This window comes from Haemaphysalis longicornis, unplaced genomic scaffold, assembly GCF_048455015.1.
Source record: "Haemaphysalis longicornis isolate Haplotype H1 unplaced genomic scaffold, Haemaphysalis longicornis Haplotype H1 scaffold_6, whole genome shotgun sequence".
Classification (NCBI taxonomy): domain Eukaryota; kingdom Metazoa; phylum Arthropoda; class Arachnida; order Ixodida; family Ixodidae; genus Haemaphysalis; species Haemaphysalis longicornis.
Genome location: NW_027526407.1, coordinates 31,200,754 through 31,225,462, shown reverse-complemented (window position 1 = coordinate 31,225,462; position 24,709 = coordinate 31,200,754). Strand labels below are relative to the sequence as shown.

The window sequence follows — 24,709 nt, the reverse complement described above, 5'->3', positions numbered from 1 at the left end:
GTTCTAACAGTGTGCGCAGTTTGACTTTTAAACTAATAATGACTACTCAGATGACAATAGGTTGTACATACCTACACACAGACGCACAAATTCTTTATCGGATAGAAACAACCAACATAGTTCATTTCCAGGAAAAACTTTCACATAAATTTTCCCTCTTTTGAACACTCAAAACAATTTTCGAAAGTCGAAAGGGCGTAACGGAGAAATGCTTCTAACGCAGAAAGTCTACATCGCTACGTCGAGACAACTCAAGCGACTGGAGTCCATCACGCGGTCCCCTATCTACGTACACTTCTCAGAGACGGTGACGGGAAGCAGCTCTATTAGGGCGTACGGCGCTACTGACCGTTTCGTGGCACTTTCAGACCACCTTACCGATATCAACCACAGCACATACTTTCCGAGCGTAGTGGCCACACGGTGAGTATTCATTCCTCTCGTCTCGCAATATATTATAGGAGGAAGTCGAGGAAGAAAAAAAGCTGTCCCACCTAGTGTGAAATCGGCTGAAACAGCGGAGCTGCGGTTCTCTTGTTTTGGCTCGAACGTCAACAGGCGCTTGCCTGAGAACGACAGCGCCGTCGCCACGCAAATTTACGGTTCGTGCGAAGGAATCGGCAATCAAACATCAGCGGCAGCAGGCTCGTTTTCCTATCCCTCCCAATAAGGGAGGAAGCGGAAACCGCCCGTTGAGACCGCTCCCTGTGTCGGTGGGTCCGTCAACCGGTTTCTACGAGGCCATCGAGTGGTCTGGGAGGCTAGTTTTACCCTTGCTTACGCACGAACTCCAGTAGACGGACAAAAAGGCTCGAACTACAGCAGCTCGGCTGTTAAAAATAGGGAGTGGAGGTCACTGCCCTGCAGAGTACCAAATGTTAAAAAAGTACGTGGGGTCGCCAACATTACGTCAACATTTGTGTGCATTTTGTAAGCTTGCACAATGTATTTGTGAATTTTTTATTATCGTGATGATTACCTAGCTTGTGCCTATATTGTATCCTTTTTGTGGTACTGCTTCCTACTGCGCACATGACTATTTTCCTTGTCCTGAACGTTGAACCGTGCTCTTTATAATTTTGTATTCATTATTTTCGAATTATATATTAATTTATTATTGTGTATTCACGTTCGCCGTCCTCGTCATTAGTAGTAATATGTAAATTGGTTTCGTTTTATGTCGTTTCATAATTGGCTTTTATCGAAACACTGCATTTTCGGTGATAACCGGCGTTCTTTTTAATCGGCTTTACGCCTCCCCTACGTTCGCTGGGGCGGGTGTTTTTTTTTCCTTGCTTCCTTTCTTTGTTTTTTTCTCGGACGGGATCAGCATGTAAAATCAATAGTAAAAGGCGTACCTTCATCTCTTCCTCTCGCAACCCTATTTTTCCTTCCCTGCAGTCTGTTGCCCACAGCTATATTTATGCGCAAATGTAATGACTGAACTACAAAGAGGTAGGAGTTTCGCGAGTTGGAAAATGGTCATGATGGTCAGCGCAAATGCAACAGGACAAGAAGAGAAGGCACGACACAGGCACTGTGTTGATCTTTCTCTTCTTGTCCTGTTTTTGTTTGCGCTGGACATCATGAGGACTTGTCTATCTGCTGCCAGAGAGTTTGTGCTCATGAATATTAAACACATACACGTATCCGTACACAGCATGTCGTGTGAACTCATTATCATTTTTTTGTACTTCTAGGTGGCTTGCGACTCGGCTGGAGTTCCTCGGTTACTGCATTGTGTTCATAGCCGCCTTCCTTGCGGCACTCGGCAGAGGCACTTTGTCTCCTGGCATGGCCGGTCTCTCGGTCAGCTACGCCTTAACAGTGAGCATTATTTGGACACCTCTTTCTGCAACACTGAAGTTTCCAAGTTTCGCATTTAGGAATAATTCCTCGGGTTTGTAGAGTGGTTCCATTTAGGTATGAGATTGATTAGTCACGCATGTCTGGCTTTATAAAATTTCCTGCAAGGTTCAGCATTCAATAAGGACTAGAATTAAAACTGCCGAGAGAACAGATCTGACCTGAACAAACAGGCAACCAACCAACTCATTTTACCCAACAATGGCGTCGACGACACGATCAGAATAATTATGGGACAATTATTTACCAGACCAAAATCAAGACCCCTTGTTTTTGACGGTCCCTTTCATTGACGTAGTGTGAGCCACAACCAGCATTATAGACAGCGACATTCCCCATGGATTGCAAGCCTACCGCGCCACAACTTCTTTAGCATGCTTGGCATTTTTTTTAATTTTTGGTCGACAGGATTGAGTTGTTTTAGGCATGCAGTGATGATGGGATGGAGACTCGGTGTTTAATTGAGGTGTTCTCTAGCTACCGCAGTATTTTTAGCATGCTTATACCATCGCACGTGAAGATTCATTTTTCTGACATGTAACATAGAAACACTTTGCGTTCCTCTTCCCCCTGCAAACGTACAAAACCTGTTATCCTAGAATAATGAAGGGGCTATCCAACACAAATCTGCCTCGTTTGATCGGTTTCGGCACGAGCCTCTTTCTGAGTTACGTTGCGTGCCAGTTGACGGTGCTTCACTAGATAAGAATCTCCTCGGCGTGAAGCTACAGTTAAAAAACCCCATTAATGTGGAAAAATATCAGAATGGTTAGAATCAATCAACATAATGCAAGTGGTTAGACAGTTATCTTGTGCAGGTGATGCGTATGCCTACGTTCCTGTCCCTGTGTGCCGTTCAACATTTCGGGATGTCTACAGCGCCTACTGTCATACCGACTTCTTTTCATCAAAACTGCATGCGTGCTCGCGCCAAGCTCGTGCACGCGGAAAAATTGTGGGAAAACAGCCTGCATTGCCTTTGGCGAGCTGACTTGATTCAACACGACAATCAGTATGATCGGTTTAAGAGAGAGTGTTCGCGCCTCTGGCGTCACAGAATCCTGGAGAAATAGAGTATCCGCATTTTGAATATAATATGTGCTGGTTGGTATAAAGGCTGTACTATTCGTGGGGTTCGTTTGTTTATGTTGATTACTACATACCTAAGAGGCGGTTCCTTACTGATTGGCTCCTCGAGTCACTCTTCTGTGCGACTTGTACGTTCTATGTGTAAAGTTTAAGGGCGCAGTGCAAGCGAACCCAGAATGGCAAAGTTCAGAAATAACTTTCGCACAACCGAGAGGCGAACGCCGTTCTTCTGTGCCTTTGGATTGTGTCCCCAGTATACAGTGGGATCAAAATAAAGTCGACAGCTTTTAAAACTTAGGCCCATATGCGGCCTAAGTTTATGTTATGCGGCCAGGAGGACACATAATTAGGTGCTAACTACTGATGTCGGCGGATCAATTAACTAAAATATGATAATTCCCTTTTGAGCGGCTGCAGTAAGCAGGCATGTTTGCATTTAAAAGTTGGACGCAATCGTGTTTCACCGCAGTTCATTTGGCAGAATTCTTCTAGCGCATATGTACCCTGAGATATCGAACTGCGAAGATTAATTGCCGTTCAGATAGTTACGAATGCTATACAGAGAAGACCTGCGCAAAGCTCCTCCTATTTGTTCTGTGTTTCCAAAGCGGCTCCGAGTACTGCAGATTGCGATAATGCCAGCCAAGACTGAAATGGTGCCAGTTATCAATTTTGCTTATGCCCCAACCCCGTTGTCAAACTAAGCACCGTATAAAGCAGGCACGTCACAAAAGGGAGGAGCTTTGCGCCGGTCTTCGCTGTCTAGCTTGCGTAATCATGCAAACGGCAATTAAACTTCGTAGTTCTATATCTCGGAGTACGGATGCGCTAGAAGAATTCTGCCAAATAAAACTGCGTAGATACGCAATCGCGTCCAACTTTTCAATACAAACATGCCTGGTTACTGCAGCCACTCAAAAGTTAATTATTCAATTTTGGTTAATTGACCACCGACATTCATTATTACACGTAATTATGTGTCCTCCTGGGCACAGAACGTCACTGCAGAAGTGTTCTTCACATACCTAAGCGACTAATTTAAAAAAAAAAACCTGTCGATTTAATTTTGATCACCCTGTGTGTGGTGTGCGTCTGTGCGTGTGCATGTGCGTGCGTGTGCGTGCGGGAGTGGGCGTGTGCGTGCGTGCGTGCGGGAGTGTGTGTGTGTGCGGGAGTGTGTGTGTGTGTGTGTGTGTGTGTGTGTGTGTGTGTGTGTGTGTGCGTGTGCGTGCGTGCGTTTGCGTTTGCGTGCATGTGTGTGCGTGAGCGCGCGCGCGCGTACGTGCGCATGTGTGCGTGCGTTAGTGTGTGTGTTTGTGTGCGTGCGTGCGTGTGTAAGGTACTTTGTCATACCATCGTTATGTAATGGAACTTATGGTGAATAATCCCAATTTGTTACTTGCTGTACAAGTAATGCCTTTGCCCTCTCAAGTTCTCTAACAGTTATCTTTTTATCCTGTTTTTAAACGCCCTATGAAGTCACGCTGAAAACACTCAATGAAGTTCATTAGATTAAACAGAAAACCAGATAAAAATGCAAGACAAAAAACTGCAAAGACGCATCGTGGGTCCGGTCTTGGCGCTTTTTTTGTTTGTTTGTTTACGCACTATGCACCAACTGGTCTGCGTTACCTCTCTTTTACCCTGCGATTGTTTTGGCTCGCATTGACAATCAAAAGTTTCTTGTTTACTGGCATTCGTTAGTCATTAACGTTACTTTCATTTTCAGGTGACAATGACTCTAAACATGCTGGTGCGTTCAACTTCTGACACGGAAACAAACCTTGTGGCAGTGGAGCGGTGCTTCGAGTACGCCAGAGTTCCCCAGGAGGTACCTACACTACGCAACTTTTATCGAAATTATTCTTTGTTCTTTAAAAGAGTCAAGCTGTACAAGTAAATAAAACCTTAGGCATCTTCGAAAGCACATGCTCCAGTTTGCCCGAAAAATGTAGAAGCACTGATAGACACCCCATAAATTTAATTTGTGAAGGTGTTTACTACCGGCTATAGAACCGTGCTGGTTTTTAGAGGGTGGAGTGTTCGCTCTGCAGTCAGTGAGGAACCAAAGGTTTTTAACAACTCATCATCAATTGTTCGTGTGGATAATTCTATGTTTGTTTAAAGGCATGTCACTAGTATGCGTAAACCAACGCCGGCTCCTCCCTGAATTTTATACTACTGATAATTTTCAGCACTCAATATAGTCTGTAGCGTGGTATTTTCAAATATATAACACAGCGAATGTTGATTTCAGGCACCGTGGGAGAACCCCGACTTCAAACCCGATCCCTCGTGGCCTACGGCTGGGAAAGTAGTGTTCGAGGAGTACTCGACGCGGTACCGAAGCGACCTAGACCTCGTCTTGAAGGAAATTACCTGTGCTTTCAATCCCGGTGAAAAGGTTTGTCTATCAATGTCCTCACACGGGATCAAACACCTTGGCTACAATGTGCTTTCACCTTGGTTGTTAATACTATAGTAATTTTATGTGGGTTAATAACGACTCCAAACGCATGAGGACAGTACACTTTAAAATATCCGTGCAGGTGTACTTCACCACAACGTTCCAGAACGACCAATCAGTGTGACCAAGTGTGAGAATTTGGCAACTGGCGGGGTCTAGCATGCGTTTGAAGTGAAATAGAAACTGCACCGGGACAACGACGCAGGGAATTCATTTACGTTGCTGTCCCATCAGAGAATGTTTGTTTAATCGCATGCTTGGTGCAGTCATTAGCGAAATTCGCACATTTGATCACGCTGCATGATCGTTTTGGGAACGTTGTCGTTAAGCATACGTGTGGCGATTTCTTAGCATGTACGCACGCTGTTTTGGTATTGTTACGCCACCAAATTTAGGTAATTGTGACAGTGATGACCAGATTTCTAATAATAAGTGGTTGCATTAGAAATTTAGTCTAATACTGACCAGTAATCAGGTTAATATAAAATAGTGTGAGCACGGCTTGTCGTGTTAAAAGAATGCATAGAAATATAATTAATCCTCACTTATCGGATTCCAATGTTTTGGCTAGAACACATGAGGGGTTTCTCTTTTCATTTTAGGTGGGAATTGTTGGAAGGACCGGTGCGGGCAAGTCATCTTTGACTCTGGCGCTGTTCCGAATTATCGAGGCATGCAACGGCGCCATCAACATTGACGGGCTGGATATCTCTACGTTGGGTCTGTACGACCTACGTTCCAAGCTCACCATCATTCCTCAGGTAGAAAAGTCCGTCTGGTATGTGTTAAGTTCGTAGGCAAAGCTATTAGACCCAATTAGCTGACAGTTTTCTTTATGTGCACCTTGAAAATGCCGCAAAAAGATACAGCCGCTGTATGAGAACTACAATCCTCTGATTTCCGAGAGGTATTCTGGGTTTTTTTTCTCGAGTTGTTTCTTCACCAAAACTTGAACATGTCAGGTTTCCCTAATAGAGATAAATAGCCAGGCACCATACTTGTATTCTGTAGCGTGGTTCAATTTGAGAATGTTGGTCTTGATCAGAACACCTTCGCTTACTTTACTCGCAATTGAAGCAGGCATGTGCAATTTTTTATGGTCATCACATGCCATGCCCTCACCAAGCATAATGTCTTAACAAACTGTACGCCCCTTCTCTAACGTCTCCTAAAACAGTATTGAAGATCCCCCCTCTTGTACGTAGCCGTGTACATCGCAGAACAGATTTAAAGAGAAATTCTCGATAGTAATAGCATGTCATAACTTCTAAATACACTCTGTGTGTTTTACTGCTATACATTATTCAGGACCCGGTGCTGTTCAGTGGAACACTTCGGTCAAACTTGGACCCTTTCGACACGAAAAGTGATCACGATATATGGCGGGCCCTGGAACAGTCGCACCTAAAAGATTTCGTCACTGGCGTCGAGAAAGGGCTACTTCACGACATCGTCGAAGGTGGTGAGAACATCAGGTAAGGTCACATTGACCGTGTAAAGATTTAAACCTTGTTTTTTATAGTTTATCATTTGAAGTCATCAAGGAATCTGCACAAGGAGAAAAAAATTTTTAGTTGCGTTGAGTACACAACAACATGATCTTCCTTTTTGGAATATAAAAGACTTGTCGCCAGTGCTATCATACCAAAAGATGGAGGTTTAATAGAAGTTCAGATTATAGAGGTTACGACGGTAGATATCAATGAGGCTGTCTAAATCTGAGCTAACTGCTTGATTATGGATCAAAATCATGAGAGCTAAACCGTGATGTAGGAAAGAATCTGGGAATAACACTATTTTCTGCTTGCCGTTGGAAGCAATCAGAGCTTTTAACATAAGGGTTCAACTAATTTCTTGGTTATATTGGTTTATTTCACTCTCAACTGGCGTGGCAAACCGGCGCTAAACACTAAGTTACCGTGAAGAGGAAGTTTGCAAACCAGGCGCAATGCCGAGGATACTGTGTTTATGATTTCTGCGAGGTTGAAATTAAGATTATCTCAGTCACACGACGATCAAGGGTGCTGCTGCTTCCTTATGCATAGTAATTGCCTCAAAGTGGCTATTCTGCCCCCGAGGGTTCATCTTGGGGCTTACAGAAACAACAGTGTCATAGCCAAGCTTTAGGCTGATAGATTTGACGCTTCACACACTGCTCAAACATTAATCAATGTTACTTAAAGCAGCGTTAAGTAATGAGCGGAAAACGTACTTTGAGAAATATTCGGGCGAATTAAAAACTCTAAATCACAAAGAAATCATTGTCCCAAGATATCGAGCAGAACAATTTCAAATATGGCGCCGGAAAGAAGTCAGATGAGAACAGTAATGAATAATAATATTACGTAAACAAGAAAGCCTAGAAATTATTAGAGAAGTTTTTAGACGACTTACAAAAAAATATACCTAACTGGCCTGGTCTAGATTTTCGTCAAAGGTGTTCAGAAATAACTTGATGCAGGCTTAAATAGCATGGTTTTCTCAGGATGGCTTTAAAGAATTTCTTTTTCTATTCATACTATTCAACCTTTCTCTCCATGCAGCGTCGGTCAACGGCAGCTGGTTTGTTTGGCACGAGCCCTCCTCCGCAAGTCCCGTATTCTGATTCTCGACGAGGCGACGGCCGCAGTGGATATGGAGACGGACGACCTAATCCAGGCTACCATCCGCCGCGAGTTCTCCGACTGCACCATCATCACTATTGCTCACAGGCTCAACACCATTCTTGACTACGACCGGTGGGTGCTTTTATTCAATCGATGTACCTGTTTTCTCGCTGCTGATACACTGGATACAAGGTGTTCAGAAGTAATAAACAGTCTGAAACTTGAATGTACCGTTAACGAAGCTAGCCTATTGCATTTTGCGCAAGATGATTTGTTCTTTAAAAGGACCGCGGTGGCTCAGTGGCTAAGGCGTTGCGTTGCTGAACACCAGGTCGCGGGTTCGATTCCCGGCCCTGCGGCGGCCGCTTTTCTGATGGAGGCGAAAAGTAAAAACGCCCGCGTGTACGAGATTTCGGCGCACGTTAAAGATCCCCGGGTGGTGAAAATTTATCTGGAGCCCTCCACTACTGCACGCCTCCTCGCCTGCATTGCGTCGGTGCGTTAAACCATACAATCAATCAGTCTGGTGTTAAATTCGAATAACTACGGCCACGGCTGCAGCGGGAACCTTTTTATGGCAATATCGATGGGCGCCGCGTGTGTGTCGCGTTTTTTATTTATCTTCTCAGTTATAGCTAGTACAAAAAGGGGTCTAGCACACCGGGAACACTTAGTGTCCTGGAATGTCTTGGCGAACCCTTTGCGAATCTGCTCCAACGCCATTACATCACTTAGTGCCCTGCCTTCTGGGGATCAGGATAATTAAATTACTTGGGAAATATTGTGGTGCCTGATAAGTCATATAATAAAAATCCCCCCTAGTATGCTAGTCTACCACACATTGAGCCGAATAATGCAGTAGAGGGCATTGAGAATATATTCATTATAAGTTCGTGGGAAAAATATTTATTCACGCATGAAAAATTGTGGCTAAAGTGACCCTCCACAGTAATAGCGTGAACAAAAGTGTATCGCCGAGTTTTATATGACATATAATTTTAGGTGCGGAGTACCTTAAGACCTCAAAATGTCCGTCCGCGTTCGTGCGTATAGCATTTACAATTGCAAAAATCCCACACACCGGAAGGATTCGAGCCTGCGTCTGGTAGAGCAGACAGAGTTAGTATCAATCGTCTCACCCACTGGGCTGTGACCTTGAATTAGTACCCGAGAGAAAAACGTCTTACTCCCTCGCCTGTAACGATGCCGAGTACATAAGGACCTCCCAATGTCCGTCCGCGTCCATCTCTACGCACACCACCATCAAGCGAAAATCAAGCTAAATTCGATTTGAGCCGTAAGTTGCAGTTTACTTTAGGGAATAGTCAAGGTGCAACTCATGGCCCAAGTCGAATATTGACGGTCGGTGTGCAAATCGGATGTGACTCGGGGCGCAACTTGGATGTCATTTCGAGTCCCCGTACTCTGCACCCTCTCCATCATCCACGGAGTGGAGATGCTGCCATTTCTTTAATCTTTTGCGTTGGTAATTCCGCAGGGTGCTCCCTTGACCGTCCTCTCAGGTCTATTTAAGTCAGGAAGTCAGTGGTGGAGGAAACAATAACAAGAGAGCTAATGACTTGCAAAAATCAACAAATCACATTACATCGAAGTTTATTTCAACATTGCTGACAATCATATGGCGTCCCGGTCCAGAACTGCAATAGCAGCATCACGTGGCCATAGAGCCGTTGTGCTTGGGCAAACAACAGCACATGATGGCGCAATGAACTTCTCATAAACTGTGCAGTACAGCAATAAAGAATAAAAATTTGCATTCCCGTTCAAAGAACAATGAATACCTACAAAACGTTAAGGAGCAGGTAATACCAAATACAACTGCAATGAAGATCACGCAGATGCCAATGTGTAGACCGGAAACTGCAATACGATGGTACGCTTATATAAATTTTACGCTTACTTTTGGCGCGGAAAAATCAGAGGAAATTAATTAAACTTATCGAGGATACAGACACAACAATCGATTTAGTTATTTTATTACAGAAAAATTGCACAATTATCCCCATGTCAGGCTGTCACCTAAATTTACATCACGTGTTTTGTTAGGGATATTTTGCACTCTGTTCATCAATGAATGTCAAAAGTAGTGTGTACAGCGATTGGGGATGAAATACTGACCTATTCTTCGGGTGCAACTCGTAGCATGAAGCAGCGTAACGCAGTTTGCAGAAAGTGAATGCACACCAAACAATAAAACCAGTGAACAAATATCAGCTTTAACTTTTGATACTTTTTCCAGGGTCATCGTCCTAGACAACGGACTCGTCGCAGAGACCGGTTCTCCACAGGACCTGCTTAAGACAGAGACAACTAGGTTTTACGCAATGGCAAAGGACGCTAACTTGGTCCCGCAGCCCGACCAGGCCTGAAATCATGAGAAGCTCTACACAGAGACACTGTCACCTTAGAACTGCGCACACGTGCAATCTGTGGATATTTTTGGATCTTAATTTTCTACATTACCATCATAGTGTTCTTATCATAGTATTCTGATTGTAGAACTGGATTCCACATGGGGCTGCACCTAGCCCACTACATGATGAAGCCAAGGTGCGCACAGGCCCCTCTTGGACATTCTTGCACTTTTCAGCCCTTCGTCAACTTTATGGAATGGTGGCGATTTTTATCGGGCCTTTCGAAATATTAGGCATGAGGGCTCTGTTACGCTGTGACAATGTTTCTGTTCTCTTTATTTCACTGTTTTCTGGTTGTGATTTATTATTTATGTTGCCATAAATAAATTTGAAAAAAAAAACAGTTTTTCTGAAGTTTATGGTTTTTTCAGCGGTGGCGTGCACTTTAACATTATAATTGGGTTCTCTAAAACGTCTGCCAATTAAGAATTTGCCGCACATTTTTTGCCAAGGGGTGGGTTCCCTGTGATGTTTGCTGGACAAAATGAGCGGCCACATCACTTTGCCAAGTTGAATGGACAGTTCAGCCGTAGCGAATTCGAAGTGTTAGACAAGGGTACATTTATTTCCCTGCAATATTTGCTAAAAGTAGTGAAGATTGCTTGGTGATTACTCATATAATCTGATTTGTACAACTAACTTAGAAAGATTCCTGGCATATAAATCCGCGCACCAGCGTCGCTTAGTTGAGTTAGTGGCATCCAGGGGCGCAGTGAGCGGGGAGCTCATGGGCTTCAGGCCCCCGGGTGGAGAAGAATCACCTAACGCTGTTTTCGAAGGTTAGCACCGTCACTTGGAAAAGGCCTAGCACATGCTGTCGAGTGAGTACAGAAGCATGCTAAGCCGGGCAACTAAAGCAACAATGTAACGAGCAGCAATTACTAGCTACCTGTAAAAATCAGTCAAGGCCATCAGAATTAGGCGCTTCTAAACACACGAAAGCGTTCGTGAAACAATTCCAATATCTGCCCAACGTTTAACCACAGTAGCTGCCGCATTTTTAGTGATCTTAGTGTGGCCAGTAAAGCAACTGATACGAAATAATGTAATGAAGGACAGCTGTGAAACCAAAATTTAGTACAGTTGAACTCCGCACGGCCAGCAACTGATTGCACACAATGGATGGGAGCCTGCCCCTGCTTGAGGCATTTCTAACTTTTTTCATCGAACGGAACGGGAACGATGCATGCGTGGGGATATTAAATGCAGAACTTCACTGAACCTGAGTTCTTTATTACATGGACAAACTGTAATGAGGACCGACTCGACCTCAGGGTGTGCCTCGTTGCGCATTCAAAAGCATTGTCTTTCAATCTCGCCGGAGTCGCGTTTCTCGGCAGCGTCCTTGCTCTTGACAGTCGAGTGGACCGTCTTCTAAGGCCCGTACTTCTGACGATGTCTGCCTGTTGTTCGCCGTGTTAGACAGCGTTAATTATGCTTAGTTTATCTCACAGTGAAACCAGCTACCCCGCCGCTGGTGGCCCCAAAAAAGAAAAACGTTGGCTGGGAATTACGATACTCCCTATTGCGATATTTGGGCGCAGCAGCAGCGCGCTGAGGCAGCACTCACTCCTGGGTTCTCTCGACGGCAGCGAGAATGAGCCTCTGCGTCGGCGGCGCGAATTGCGTCTCAGGAATGGACCGCGACCCGCTTATTAGGCAGGGAACGCACACCATCGTCACGCAAACGCCCCCCTCACGTTTTCGCCAGCGTCACGCAGACGAGCGTCTCGTGTGGGCACAGAATACTGACCCCCTTCCCTCTCCCACCACACACTTTCGAAGAGCGCTCGCGCCGCCACGGCGGACCGCCTTCCCCTCACGATTTCGCGACACTCTGCTCCTTTGCTTTCTTTCACTATTCGGTCTTGACATCGTTCACTTGGTTACGACGGCTACGCGGCTCAGCCCAGAGACTGGCACCAAAGGGCTGCGCACTAAAAGGCCACCGGCACTCGCTTGGCCTTGGCAGCGCCAACGGTCCATTGTACGCCGACAATGTTGCCCGACAGTGTAATTTCTCCGCCAAAATAAACACAAAAAAATAATATCGGGTGCCCGCACCGCGAAAGTCCGCCATTAAAATTGAGTCAAAACAATTTTCGCCCGAATTTTAGTCAGTTGTAACCGACAGTCTGCTATAGCCAGCTCGGTTATGAGCGGAGTGGATTCCACGTAAATCGCATGGGGACCAAGCAAACCAATAGAAATAGTCCGGTGTAACCAAAAGTCTGTTGTTGCCGGATCCGCTGTAACTAGCATAGACTGTCGTTGTGTATTTATTTTACATATTTCTATCTCTTAAAGATCATGTTGGGGAGGGCGATGTACAATCTCAGCGCCACTATCCTGCCCCCGTGCAAAATTTGTGGCTACGCCCGTGGTGGCATCGCATTGCAATTCAAGGCAAACGCTTCTAGATCACACTACAAGCTTCTCTTCGGAAGTTGTACTAGGGGAGGCCCGCATTCCTACTATCGTGCTTGAGGATTTCATTGATTCCAGGATAATCCCACTTAAGTGTGCATGCACAACTGGGCACGGGTCACAAGCGAAGGTTTGTTCAGAACACGTAAAATTCCACCTACATAGTCGTATACAGCTCCACTGTAAAAATATTGAACTGAGCTGATATTGAAACGTAGTCACGGACAACGCAGGGATCGTGAATAAATAAAGTTTATTGGCGCGAACTTGTGCACCGCAATTATTTTAAAGAATACACAACTGTCGAAGGTAAGTCAACAAGTTGACGTGCACGGACGATCGTCCGCGAATTGTTTGCTGTGCACGTACTTCCGTCAAAACCATCAAAGCGTTACGCACCCCACCACGACGACACACTACGCCCCTTCGCATGAAAGAACTCTGTGGAACCTTTCAGCGTGAAAATAACACCGATACACGAGTGCAGTTTATGCCTGGCCACTCCGCTAACCCCTGGAATGAGGAGGCCCATAGGCTCGCGAGGGAGACAAGTCTACACCACCCCTCTGAGTCTGCAGCGCCTTCTCTTCCACATAACCCTTCTTTTAAAGAACGCAGAAAGACACTTCGAAAAGAAATTCAACACCAACTAGCCCAACTTTCAGCCTTAACCTTAAAGCAAAAAAGAACTCAGACCACCGATTCTCGAGCTACTGCACCCGATACCCCGAAACATCCCATGAGCTGCACGTTATTCTTACAAAGACATGGACGGGTCACGCCCTTGCAGAAGACATCCTAGCTCGCTGGGAACACTACCGTCAACACAAGAACGTATTACCACCACCGCTGTGCTTCTGTGCTCCCTGTGCCACCAAGATCGACTGAAAATCAGCCACTTGCAGTGGTCATGTAGAGTCCTGGAAGCAATCCGAAATAGACACAAGCACTTTGGCGTCAAATCTCTGCAAGATTGGCTGTACGCAAAGAATGATGCCAACGACGTGTTGCTTGGACTGTGGTCCTTCGTGAAGGAGGCTTACCTCGTCCATAGCACTTGAACTTTATCGACTCTGAACCCCTTCCCCTATTTCCCCCAACAGGCCAGAGTGCCATCGTTTCTGTAATAAATTTATTAATTCGTTCATTCATGTCAAAACGTTTCCTTTTCTAGAATTGTCCAAATTCTCCCAGTTATTTTGTGGTGGGCGCAATCAAACCGGTCCTCTGTTTTATTTAGTTGTACAGATTTCTGCCAAAGGAGTTCCGGCTCGTAATGCTGATGGCAACATAGGGCTGTGACGTATCTCTGCCGTAGTTCAAACTTTTTCACAATTTTAGCGAATTCGATGCGTAGAAGGTGGTTTATAACAAGAAAATGAAACGGTCCTTTCATTTGAAACCTGCAGGTAGTTTTTTTTTTCTATGCAGCGAACGCTAATATAACACACATCGCAAAGCCTCAATGGCTGCTTTGGGACTGTGGAGGGACAGAATACTACAAAACAGCATTAGTGCCGTCACAACATCACCTCAAGTAAATTGTGCAGCTTTGATGATCTCATACTCTCGCCGGTACTTGGCGAGATACGAGCGCATATAGACCGCGAGGAGACTGGAGATCAAGAGCGCCACCAACACAAGAAGGATGACGAATCTGAAACGTCGCATCCGAAGCGCCCATTTTGGCGCATACCCTGCTGAAGCATTGGCAGCGGCAGCCGGCGAGAGCAACCTCTGCGCGACTTGCGTTGTAAGCCGCTTTTCGGATGGGCTCCCGTGGATGATAGCCAATGGCGTGTCGTGGGGCGCCACCATGAGACCAGGAACGACCAACAGTAGTGGAGCTTGCGTGGTTGTTCGCTGTGGCACCACTATGTCGAATGCGTTGCTGCTGTTTGTGGCGCTTTCGTTTCCTTCCGCTCGGCAGCGGCAGTGAAGAACAGGTGGGTCGCGCACGGGCAGCACCCTTTGCGTGCTGATTAGTTCAATTAATGGGCGCGGATACAAGGTCGTGGTTGTGCGCCCTTGTAACTGCACCTGGAAGGAAGTGTCACAAAAAACCGGGAATTTGTTCTTTGACTGCGGATTAAGACACAACAAAAAGTGAAGGGTGCATTTGAAAACTGGGTAGTATCTATTATCACGGCAACCATGAGAATTGCCGTCAGAAATTTCTCACGGCAGTCGCCTCCCATTGGCTAAGAACGCCACCCGGAGATTCTATGGGATAAGTATTCCCTAAAAAGCCGTGTTGGAAGCTGCCCCTGTAGCGCTGTGGTATAGTACGTGGTTTTATTTGAGAAGGCTAGGTTCGAGTACGACATTGCGATGTTTTTTTTTTTTTTAGCTTCCGGCATTTTCGTTCATCGTGATTCGGTTAATGCTTCTTTTACTCTGGTTTTCACTATATCAAGACATCGGCGCACAGGACTTCTATAATGGGTTAAATTACGTTTAATATGGGTTTTCTTCTGTGTCGTTGGCCTGGGTTTGATTAGGTTTGTTGCAGTTTGGCTGGATATGGGTAGGCTATGAGGCGTTCGGTGAGGCTACGTTATGTTCATTGAGGTTATGTGACTTTAGGTCCCGTTGGGGCGTAATATTATTCAGGAAATGTTAGGCCAGCCACCTTTTATGGAAACTTCCATGGGAATATCCAGGAGGTAATTATCACTGATGCCGTGAGATTACACGCACCGTTGAAAAATCGGTCGAATGACCGAAAAACGATGAGGCGCGCCGTAGTGGAGGGCTACGGATTAATTTTAGCCAGTGCCAGAAGCATGCTAAAACTAATTAAACAATCCCAGGAGCACAATATGCTGATTCTTGACATAGCGAGAATGCGCAACCAAAGAAAGCGTCAGATGCCAAACATGGTGTTGCACAGTACCGAAACCGAAACTGGTTTGAATTCCAACCTTGGACATCGACAAATCACATCGCATCTCGAACACGCGTCACCGCTTTTAATTGTTGCGGCCGCCACAAATGTCGCGTAGTATTTTTTCAGCGTTCAAGCTAGAAACTAAGTACTGCTTTATCGACCGAAACGATCAAAGGTGGGTTCATTTGAGCCAGTCTATGCACTGCAAACAAAAACACGACTTGACAAATTTACTTCAATATCCTTTCAATGGGTCGTGATGAGAACGACTGTATATTTAAATGATAAAATTATCGCCCAAATCACTGCTCTGCTCTTTTGTAATACGTTATTTATATCTTTGTACAAAGATCATATTTTTCCGTACTCGGTAAAGGAATGGGATAGTGCGATCTGTGCAAATCCTCTGGACGCTTGATAACCACTGAGGCTCAACCCTTTCGTAGCAGTGATTTGCGAATCAGGATATTTCGCTGGCCGCGAAGCAAAAAAAAAAAATGAGATAAGGCTAGGCTTTGCCACGGGCGACTGGCGAACGCTGCACTAGCAGCAATTTCCTAGGCGGCTGAAATTCAAGACAGTTGATAACTAAGAAATAAATTAACACAACCAATAAAACTAAGCTTTTCAGACAGCGCTTCGACTATCTAAAAATCTCACTATTGCTACGCATCCGCAAAATATATTACCTTGTTAAGCTAAAGCAAGGCCCGCTTGGAAAGTCGATACCTAAGCTATGGTATAAGAATTTTGTTTAAGGGCGAAGCACGATTTCAGGAAAATGAGGTAGCTAGAACAGAGACCCTCCGTATGTATCTCTTACCCTGTCTTTCATGTGTCAGGGCACCCCCTGAGAGGGGATACATCAACCCCCACCCTCAAAAAAAAAAAAAGGAACAAAAACGCGAATTTGAACGGCGCACCCGGAGCGCACCAATGAGCGAACGCCATTGCCTAAACGCCGAGGCATCATGGTCAAATATGGCCGCGCACTGGTCAGCCAATCAGAGAAAGCCTCGCAGGAGACCAGTGGCGTGATGACGATATATGGACATGAAAAGGCACAGAGCCAATGAGAGTGCGCCGCGATCAAGCCCAGAGGGGTTAAAAGACGGGCACACAAAGAGAAGGGAGAGGCAAGTAACCAGGAGGCGGAAGGTGCACGTGAGCTTCAAGGAACGAGCCAAGAGGACGGGGCCAGGCCAACGACCACGGAGCCCCCGTGCCAACGACTATGCCTACCATGCCAGCGCGGGAGCGGGCCGACTTCACATTGGCTACGGCATCCTAGGCGTACCCCGAACCTGTGTCTTCGTGGCCCCCGCGGCGGCGGTCGGGCACCTGTGGCCAACGTCCACGCTACGTCGACCTTCGCTTCGACGGCCCAGAAGGGCTACGTTCGTGCCGAGACTACCTCGGACCTCCAGCGGCAGTGGCTACCAGGGGGTAAAGCCACAGAGGAAACGTCTGGACGCGCGGAGCCCACGCCGTCCAAGGAACGACTGAGCGCATCGAACGCCGGCACCGAAGCCAAGACGAGGACGGCTACCACCGGGGCGCCGCAACGCAAGGGTGCGACACGTCAGCGCCGACGATTGGGGTGGGCCAGTCCTATAGAGACGCAGTCGTAGGACAGGACTATGGCGTTGTGGTGGTAGAAAGGTCTCCGAGAAGATGATGGTTTGAGTGGATTTGAACTAATGGTGTAGGACTTTACGGTAGAGACTTTTGAATTTTTTTAATTGAATTGTGTTTGCGGATTTTTAGTTAGGGATTTGAGTGCTTATTGGTTGAGTGCAATTGATTTATTAAGTGGTTTGCCTGTTTTTTGTGTGCATTAAATGTGTATTGTGTTAAACATGTCAACGGCTTTGCTGCGTCCATCTCTATGAGCTGGTCAAGACAACCTCACCATGCGTTCACGTGACACTGTCGTATTATCTTTTCCTTTTTATCTTCATTTTTTTTAGCTCTATACCAACTATCCTCAATCGACACAAGGATGGTATAGCTCCAGCGTTAGATAATGTCTTGCTAGCCGTTCGCAAGAGGGAAACATATTCACTGGGTTCCCTATATGTGAAACGACATTGTTGCGCAATTAATTCAAGCTACGCGAATTCGGGGCCAAGGAAATTTTATAGCGGTGCACTGGTTAACGGTTTCTCCACAAGTTTTGCCTGAATACTAGCATTTTTGTGATTGAAATGCTTCGAAGTAAAATACTAGCTAAAGTAATTTTTTTTTTATCCTATAGTCCTCGCTGGCCCATCAAGTTTTACTACATTAAGTTTGGGCAGCTTTCTGGTAATACAGCGCCATTCACGTCACCAGCTCAAGGTATCGAATGTAAAGAGCCCAGGAGCACCTGGGGGAAGCTCAATGTCCTAAATGCGGTCGCATTTTAGGCCGTTTTGTAATTCATAACGGTACTAAACAGTTGTTCAAAACGTATGAAAACACGGACACGTACATGATACAGCGGGAACTTTCAGAAAACTCTGAAAAAAGGCAAGCTACTGTCCGACGTGGTGCACAGGAGCTGTGCGGGGTCCTTTGCTGCTACAGTTAATCCTGGATGTAACGAACCTTTATGCAACGAATTCCTGGATTTAACAAAGTTTTTTCAATTCCCCATTGTCAGCCCCTTCCAAACCCATGTGTTTGCTTCCTCTATGTGACGAAGGCGTTGCAGTGCTTATCCTTGATGTAACGAATTCGCAACGCTGATGAGGCATTGTTTTTTGTACTTTCTCTAAAAAATTGGCTGGAAAAATGCACTAATTTAGCGATCTTCACCTGCACGTCAAACTAGAGTGCGTTTCCAGTGTCAGTTACGCGCTCTAGGCCTGCCTATCGAGGTGTAGTCGCGACTCTCCACAGCTATCGGTAGTGTCGTTTCGTCGGTGATGAGATGGGCTGCCAGAAAACGAAAAGTTTCGTCTTTTCAAGACAAGCTCGCAATTTTAAATATCGTATCCCCCAGCGAAAAAGAACGCCTTCACCCGGTACAGTATCCCAGCTAGCACCCTCTCAACAATTAAGATTGCGGAAAAGAGCGTCAAGTTTCAGAAAAGCCGCCCTTTCAGCATAAGTTTGGTCATTGAAACGGGTTAAGGCACCGAAAATTGTCAAAAGGAAAGCGACGTTTCTGATGCGGGGGTAAGTGACCTCGTTTCTTTGGAGTACCGTAAGTTTTTGGGGAAGCATCAGGCTTAAATTACGCGGTTCTTCACTGTGAATAAAATCCTGAAGAGTTGAAGAGTTCGTTAACCATCACTCCTGTCTAGCATTTTGCTTTTGTTTCTGCTTCATTCAAGCGAGCCTTAACTCAAAATCTGCATGTAACGAATACCTGGATTCGTTACATCCAGGAATAACTGTATTGTGAAACGGGAACAAACGGGCCAATTCATGACTTGGTTGCAGCCATGCTCCATTTTTATGATAAAAATAACCACAGTTCCAGGGACACGCGTCTGCCTACTGCCTCATTTGGATAGGTTGTTCTCGTACCTTATTTGTCGGTAAGGGGTTGGGGTGGCGCCACTGCATAGGCACATCCGCCGTATTTGCCACTTGAGGTGTCGCAATGCGGTGATACTGTCGGCGCGAAACCCCGGGTCTCTGCATCAAAGCCTGGCCAAGATGCATCCGCCAGTCACTGCTGAGGCGGTCGCTGTTCCACAGGCTATCGTCGGCTTCGACCAAGACCCCGCCTTCTGTAGCCCAGTTGTATTTATATTCACGGGCGGCTCTCGGTACGGCTTTGTATGTGGGGTCCTCGACGAGGAAAGAACGGACGCGCCCCGCCACCAAATTCTTCCAGATCTCGTACCGGGTGTCATGCTTAGGTGGCTCCTGCGAAGCGCCAACAACTGCATCATTATCATCAGCTTTATCATCACCACCATGATAACGAAAAACTGACTCGGAGCATGAAAGTTTATAAAAACCAATGAGATTACGGTCTCGTGCGGGAGCCGAAACGTCTTTGTTTTTATACTAACATGTTCAGAGTCACTTTTTAATTGTCATGTGTTTTCCCGACCCGTCAGGATTCCGCCAAACCCTTGATTTGATTATCATTATCATCATCATCACCAGCACCACCATCATCATAATAATCATCGTTATGTACATCGCCATCCTAACTATGTACACTGGTGGACACAGACCCTTCCTATCCAACTGCGACCTTATTTAGCGAAGCCCGAATATGTTATTAGATGCGACGCATCTTTTGCTCTGGGGTATGTCCCTCCTGCGTCGTCGGCGTCCGCACACCACCTGCGTATGTGCAACTCTCCCTCGTTCTTCTCTCTTACAGCTGGCGCAACACTCTCACTCCGTCTCATTATCATAAACAACAACAGCTGCGCGCGCGCGCTCCGCTCCGCTCGCGTCTGCTCCGGCGCGCAAGGGCGCGCATGCGCGACTCTCCTCCGCCGTCTTCTCTCCTTCAGGCGCTGTGAATATAAAGGGAGTAGCGCGTTGCGGCGGTTCAGTCAGCGCTCGCGATCCACTGACCGTGTACTTCAGCGACCATAAAGCCGTCGTGCTAAAAGTAAAGTGCAACCGCTGAAAATGGCAACCAGTCTCTCCCTCTCAGTAAAAGAATAACAATTACGCCCATCTTTCCCGCGTATGAGAACACCCGCATGTGATGGAATGCATTCTACGCGTTCACAACACGTTTCACGCGATTTAGAGAATCAACCCAATGGAAACACCACACCAATGGAAAAAAACCACACCACTTTCAGCAACTCAAGCGGTTACACGCGACTTAGCAGCAAAACGCGCTGGAGAATTTACCGCTGCTCGGAGATCCTCTATTCGGGTCAATATTTACCAGTTATCGGCTTGGTGAAGTTCACGGAACCATGCAGAGAAAATAGTACTGAGTTTCAGTGGCTAAGGCGTTGCGCTGCTGAGCACGAGGTCGCGGGTTCGATTCCCGGCCGCGGCGGCCGCTTTTCTGATGGAGGCGACAAGCAAAAACGCCCGTGTATGCGAGCCAACCGATGTAAAAGTGCCCGTCTAAACTTTCTACACCAGCTGTATTTTAAAAAACTGGGAATCCAATCACAGGATTACATATGTAACAACACTGGTCGAGTGTCTCGTCACAAATATAGTCGATGTATTAAGCCGTTCTTTGTCCGTACTCACCAATACAAAAAACTCCCACCTCCCCACGCGGGAACCCCTGTATAGATGCGACGCATAGGCGGAGCGGCGAAGGGACCGCGTTTTATAGCGTGCATAACGTTGAGGGGACTGCGTAAGCCGGTCCAAGTCGATGACGACGTTGGCGTACTTGTAAAGCGGCGTGGATTCTAGGTGTTTGAGCCAAGCGTGGATGTTGCTTCGCCGGAGAACGCGCACCGGTTACAGTCAAACCTCGATATATCGAACCCGGGTATATCTAATTATTGACTATATCGAACACTTTCTATATCCCGCGGAAAATCACATGCATTTTTAATTTTTTATTTCGAACTGGGACTGACATGAAATGGGTATATCGAACTCCGCCACTCCAGCTCTGTTGACAGGCGGCGAGCTATCCCGCAGTACCCTCGAGGATAGCGGTGGCGCGATGGGCGTTTCCGACTGCTGCGCATCGGTTGCACCGAAGCAGAATTGGACGGTGCAAAAGAAGAATGCGAGCTTGAAGAAACCTGGGGCCAGCTGGAGCGCTTTGTTGGTGCTCAGCCACGAAGCATGCATGCATTGATGACTTTGTTGGCGGTGACGGATGTGGATATCCTAGCGGAAGTTACTATTGAGCGCACAAACGAAGGCGCTGCCGAGGTTGTACCCGCAAGCGCTGATAGTGCCCCGCTCCTGACGTCGACGGAGGCTTCAGCGGTTTTGCCCCTACCGCACCGCTACTGCAGCGCTATGGAAGACACCGGCCAGTCACTTGTGGAACGTTTGGACTACGTTGAGGAAGTCGTGAATAACACGCCAGGCTACCCTGCTGCAGTACTCTAAGCCAAAAGAATAAATAATTTGAAACACCAAGTGAGTATTTACTGCACAATTCGTTCATTTATTGATTTGTACCAGTTTATGACGCGTTTTTTACGTGATTTTATATATCGAATTCTGGTTATATCGAACTATTTCGCGGGAACCGCGCTGTTCGATATATCGAGGTTTCACTGTATATGCGCAGCGCGCCCGAAAGGAGAGGAAACCGCGGAAGAGAGAGTACTGCACATGCGCCGGCCCCAGCGCGTCTGCCGCGGCTATGACGCAACACAATCCAACACAATCCACTTTAATCCAATCCAAATCTAATCGAATCCAATCCAATGCCCCTCGCGAGAGAGTGTTCGCTATCGGAGAAGAGAGGGGGTGAGCGGCGGAGAGCGCAGCTGGAGCGGCGAGGAGAATGGGGGAGGGGTGGACAAGGCCGACGACGACGACGACGACGCCGGAGGGACAAGGCGAGTGAATCAGATGCTCTGCATCTAAAATTCATTTTCCCCAGAACTGTTTCCGATTGTAATGTTTGGCAGAGTTTTCACCCTTGCCGTCATCCACTGCATAGTGATTGCATTCACACCGGTTGAGTATGTATCTACGCGTTCATTTACTGATCTTGTATTCGTGCGCATGTCTTCTGCGTGTGTATATCCATCTTCCTGCTTGGACCACGGAAGGTCCGCAGTATTGTATAAATAAATAAATAAATAAATAAATAAATAAATAAATAAATAAATAAATAAATAAATAAATAAATAAATATGAAGACAGAAAACACGTGACATACTAATATAGGAATGACAAATACAAAATGAATTATAAAAGAAAAAAACAAAAACTTCTATTGCAGAGTAATCTTCACTACTGTTGTTAAATTTGCAGCGTCCAGCACAGTTTATGTCAGAGCGCCCACACAATCTCTCCTAGCTACCAAGGTAGTAAATTTTTTTCCCAGTAAGGGGGACGGAGAGTGTCCTGATGCAATCCTGCTGCCGGGTGTGCATTTCCCAGGCTCTCCCGCCGCAGCCCGTCCTGATACCTGGCCACCACGTGGCACTGCTCAAACGTAAGCCAAGCAACTCGGGCAATTTGCAACGAACGCAGTGAGCGTGCTCCCTGATGCGTTTTTTTACATCACACGCGGGCTCCCGAAGGCGATCATTGAGGCAGCACCCCGTTTGACCCACGTACGACCTCATAGATACCACTGCCATAGACGCCATAGATACCATAGATAGATGCCGTGTTTGTGTGATACTCCTGTCGTCCTGTTCCTGCGCTGTTTGCAACTCAGTTAAGTACGAACTGGCCCGCCTACAATCGGTGTTGCAGAAACGAGTAGTTTCGTTTTTTGGTGAAGCTGTCTTCTCTCAATAGCAGGAATAACATTTTGAAAGCCAGGAACAAAAGTTACATAGCCATTAAGGGGAACCGATTAAGCAGTGGTGACCCACCAGCCAACCTGGCCCAGTTTTTCTGGAGACGCAGGGACTTGTCGGTGTGACTGGCGGCTGCCAACCAAACGCTCCACAAAGAAACCTGCCTGTGCAATTGTAGTGGTGCCTCAATGAAATTTGATCGTATAATCTGAATGATCAGTGGAACACTGAAGAAATTGTTGTGCCCTGAATTTGTCGCTTCTGACATCGTGCAGCGGAAAATTTGAATTTTTCTTAGTATTTTTACCTTTTCTTGCGAAAGCAACGTCTCTGAGGGATGGAAATAGCTTGTGTTTGTTACCACAGGCTTTGTACCCCTTCGTATTCAACTACTTGTATCTCGTCTTCGCAGTCTTTCTTTTACTCCAGGACCAAGGCGTTTTCCCATTCCGTTTCCCTCGCATCTATCCTACCGCAGCAGAGACGTCATTAAACAATCAGATATCCTGGTATAATTCGTTCTCCATTGTGCGTAAATCGCAAAAGAATTCAATCCAAACTCCGCCTTCATTCCTTTGATTTCCGAATAGAAATGCGAAAACGCACGTAGCTAAACGGTGCAATATATTCGCGTCGCCAAATAACTGAAAGCCTGGTAGTAGATCATCTTGATCTAAAGCGGAACAATTACAGCTGTCGCCCTGAACCAGCGCCGATTACTCGAGATAAATATTCTCATGTAGTGACGCAGCGACCTTACCTCGTCCAGCAGTGTCAGGAGTCGGCTCAGGTAGTTCCGCCAGTGGATAGCGTGTGCATCCGCAACGGGGACGCTTTCGGCGCAAGAGAAGATTATGACGACCGCAATTCCGCGAAAGTGCCGCCAAGACTGGTGCCCCGGTGGGGAAGGCATCTCAACGACAACCACGCCTGCTCTTTTTCTTGTCTACTCGGTTGTGCGACGGTTCGTCGGTTGCTAATCTCGGTTCAAGGCGCACCCACGTGGGCGATTGGCCAAAACCTGTTCGCGAAGATTGGCCGCACCATTGTTTTTTTCGAGCGGCATCCGACTGCAATGGCCTTAGGGCTTAGCTCGCCGCCCACATCACCCAACATGTACTTACAGTGACGTCTATCTTTTCACAGGGAATGCCTAAGCTTGTTTCGTACCTTTCAAGCATTACCCCGCAGCTTTTTTGCTTTCCACCTAGTAAATTTTTCTTTCATCTTCCTCCGGCTTATGTATTCAGCTTAAATTATTCCAGTTTGGCACCACGTGCTGTTCACGAGTTCCTAGGTTTTTTTTTTTTTTTTGCTTCGTTCAATCACCGGTACCGTTTTTATTTGTCATAGAGGCTAGAAACAGTTTCAGGTGAAGGGGTGGACGGAAAATCAGGGGGGGGAAGGGGCGGGGGACGGAGGGGGTGCTTTGCAGGCAAGCAGAAAGAAACTCAGGTTATTGTTACTGTCAAATATTGTAAGTTGGCTAAGTGGATTAGGTACACTGCCAACTGACAGCAGTTCTGTTCTTGCTTTTCGTCTAACCCCAT

The 24,709-nt window shown here is 46.4% G+C and overlaps 2 protein-coding genes across 3 annotated transcripts in view; one reads left to right on the top strand and one right to left on the bottom strand.

Annotated features, from left to right (window-relative positions):
* Positions 1-10,795, top strand: part of LOC144142433 (multidrug resistance-associated protein 1-like) — a 131,223-nt gene extending 120,428 nt beyond the window's left edge. For both annotated transcript variants that reach the window (XM_077673939.1, XM_077673938.1), the window contains exons 23-30: positions 224-423; positions 1,701-1,827; positions 4,685-4,786; positions 5,213-5,359; positions 6,025-6,183; positions 6,731-6,897; positions 7,966-8,160; positions 10,289-10,795. In XM_077673939.1, the coding sequence (XP_077530065.1) occupies positions 224-423; positions 1,701-1,827; positions 4,685-4,786; positions 5,213-5,359; positions 6,025-6,183; positions 6,731-6,897; positions 7,966-8,160; positions 10,289-10,418 (1,227 nt within the window). In that variant the 3' untranslated portion in view covers positions 10,419-10,795. The remainder of the gene's footprint in view (positions 1-223; positions 424-1,700; positions 1,828-4,684; positions 4,787-5,212; positions 5,360-6,024; positions 6,184-6,730; positions 6,898-7,965; positions 8,161-10,288) is intronic.
* A 2,800-nt stretch (positions 10,796-13,595) lies between these two features.
* On the bottom strand, positions 13,596-24,164 carry LOC144141462 (uncharacterized). Its single transcript, XM_077673016.1, has 3 exons — positions 23,920-24,164; positions 19,297-19,641; positions 13,596-14,930 (listed from the first exon to the last, which is right to left on the bottom strand). Exons 1-3 carry the CDS (start codon positions 24,070-24,072, stop codon positions 14,424-14,426), a joined length of 1,005 nt encoding a protein of 334 aa, XP_077529142.1. The 5' UTR covers positions 24,073-24,164; the 3' UTR covers positions 13,596-14,423.
* Between the last annotated feature and the right edge of the window lie 545 nt (positions 24,165-24,709).

What these genes read in the sequence shown, in the direction of transcription:
- LOC144141462 (XM_077673016.1), bottom strand. Translation starts at nt 24,072, where the DNA reads ATGCCTTCCCCACCGGGGCACCAGTCTTGGCGGCACTTTCGCGGAATT. An exon ending in TCCTGACACTGCTGGACGAG is followed by an intron (nt 19,642 to 23,919) that starts GTAAGGTCGCTG and finishes GGCGCTTCGCAG; the next exon opens with GAGCCACCTAAGCATGACAC. An exon ending in ACCCCTTACCGACAAATAAG is followed by an intron (nt 14,931 to 19,296) that starts GTACGAGAACAA and finishes ACTTCCTTCCAG; the next exon opens with GTGCAGTTACAAGGGCGCAC.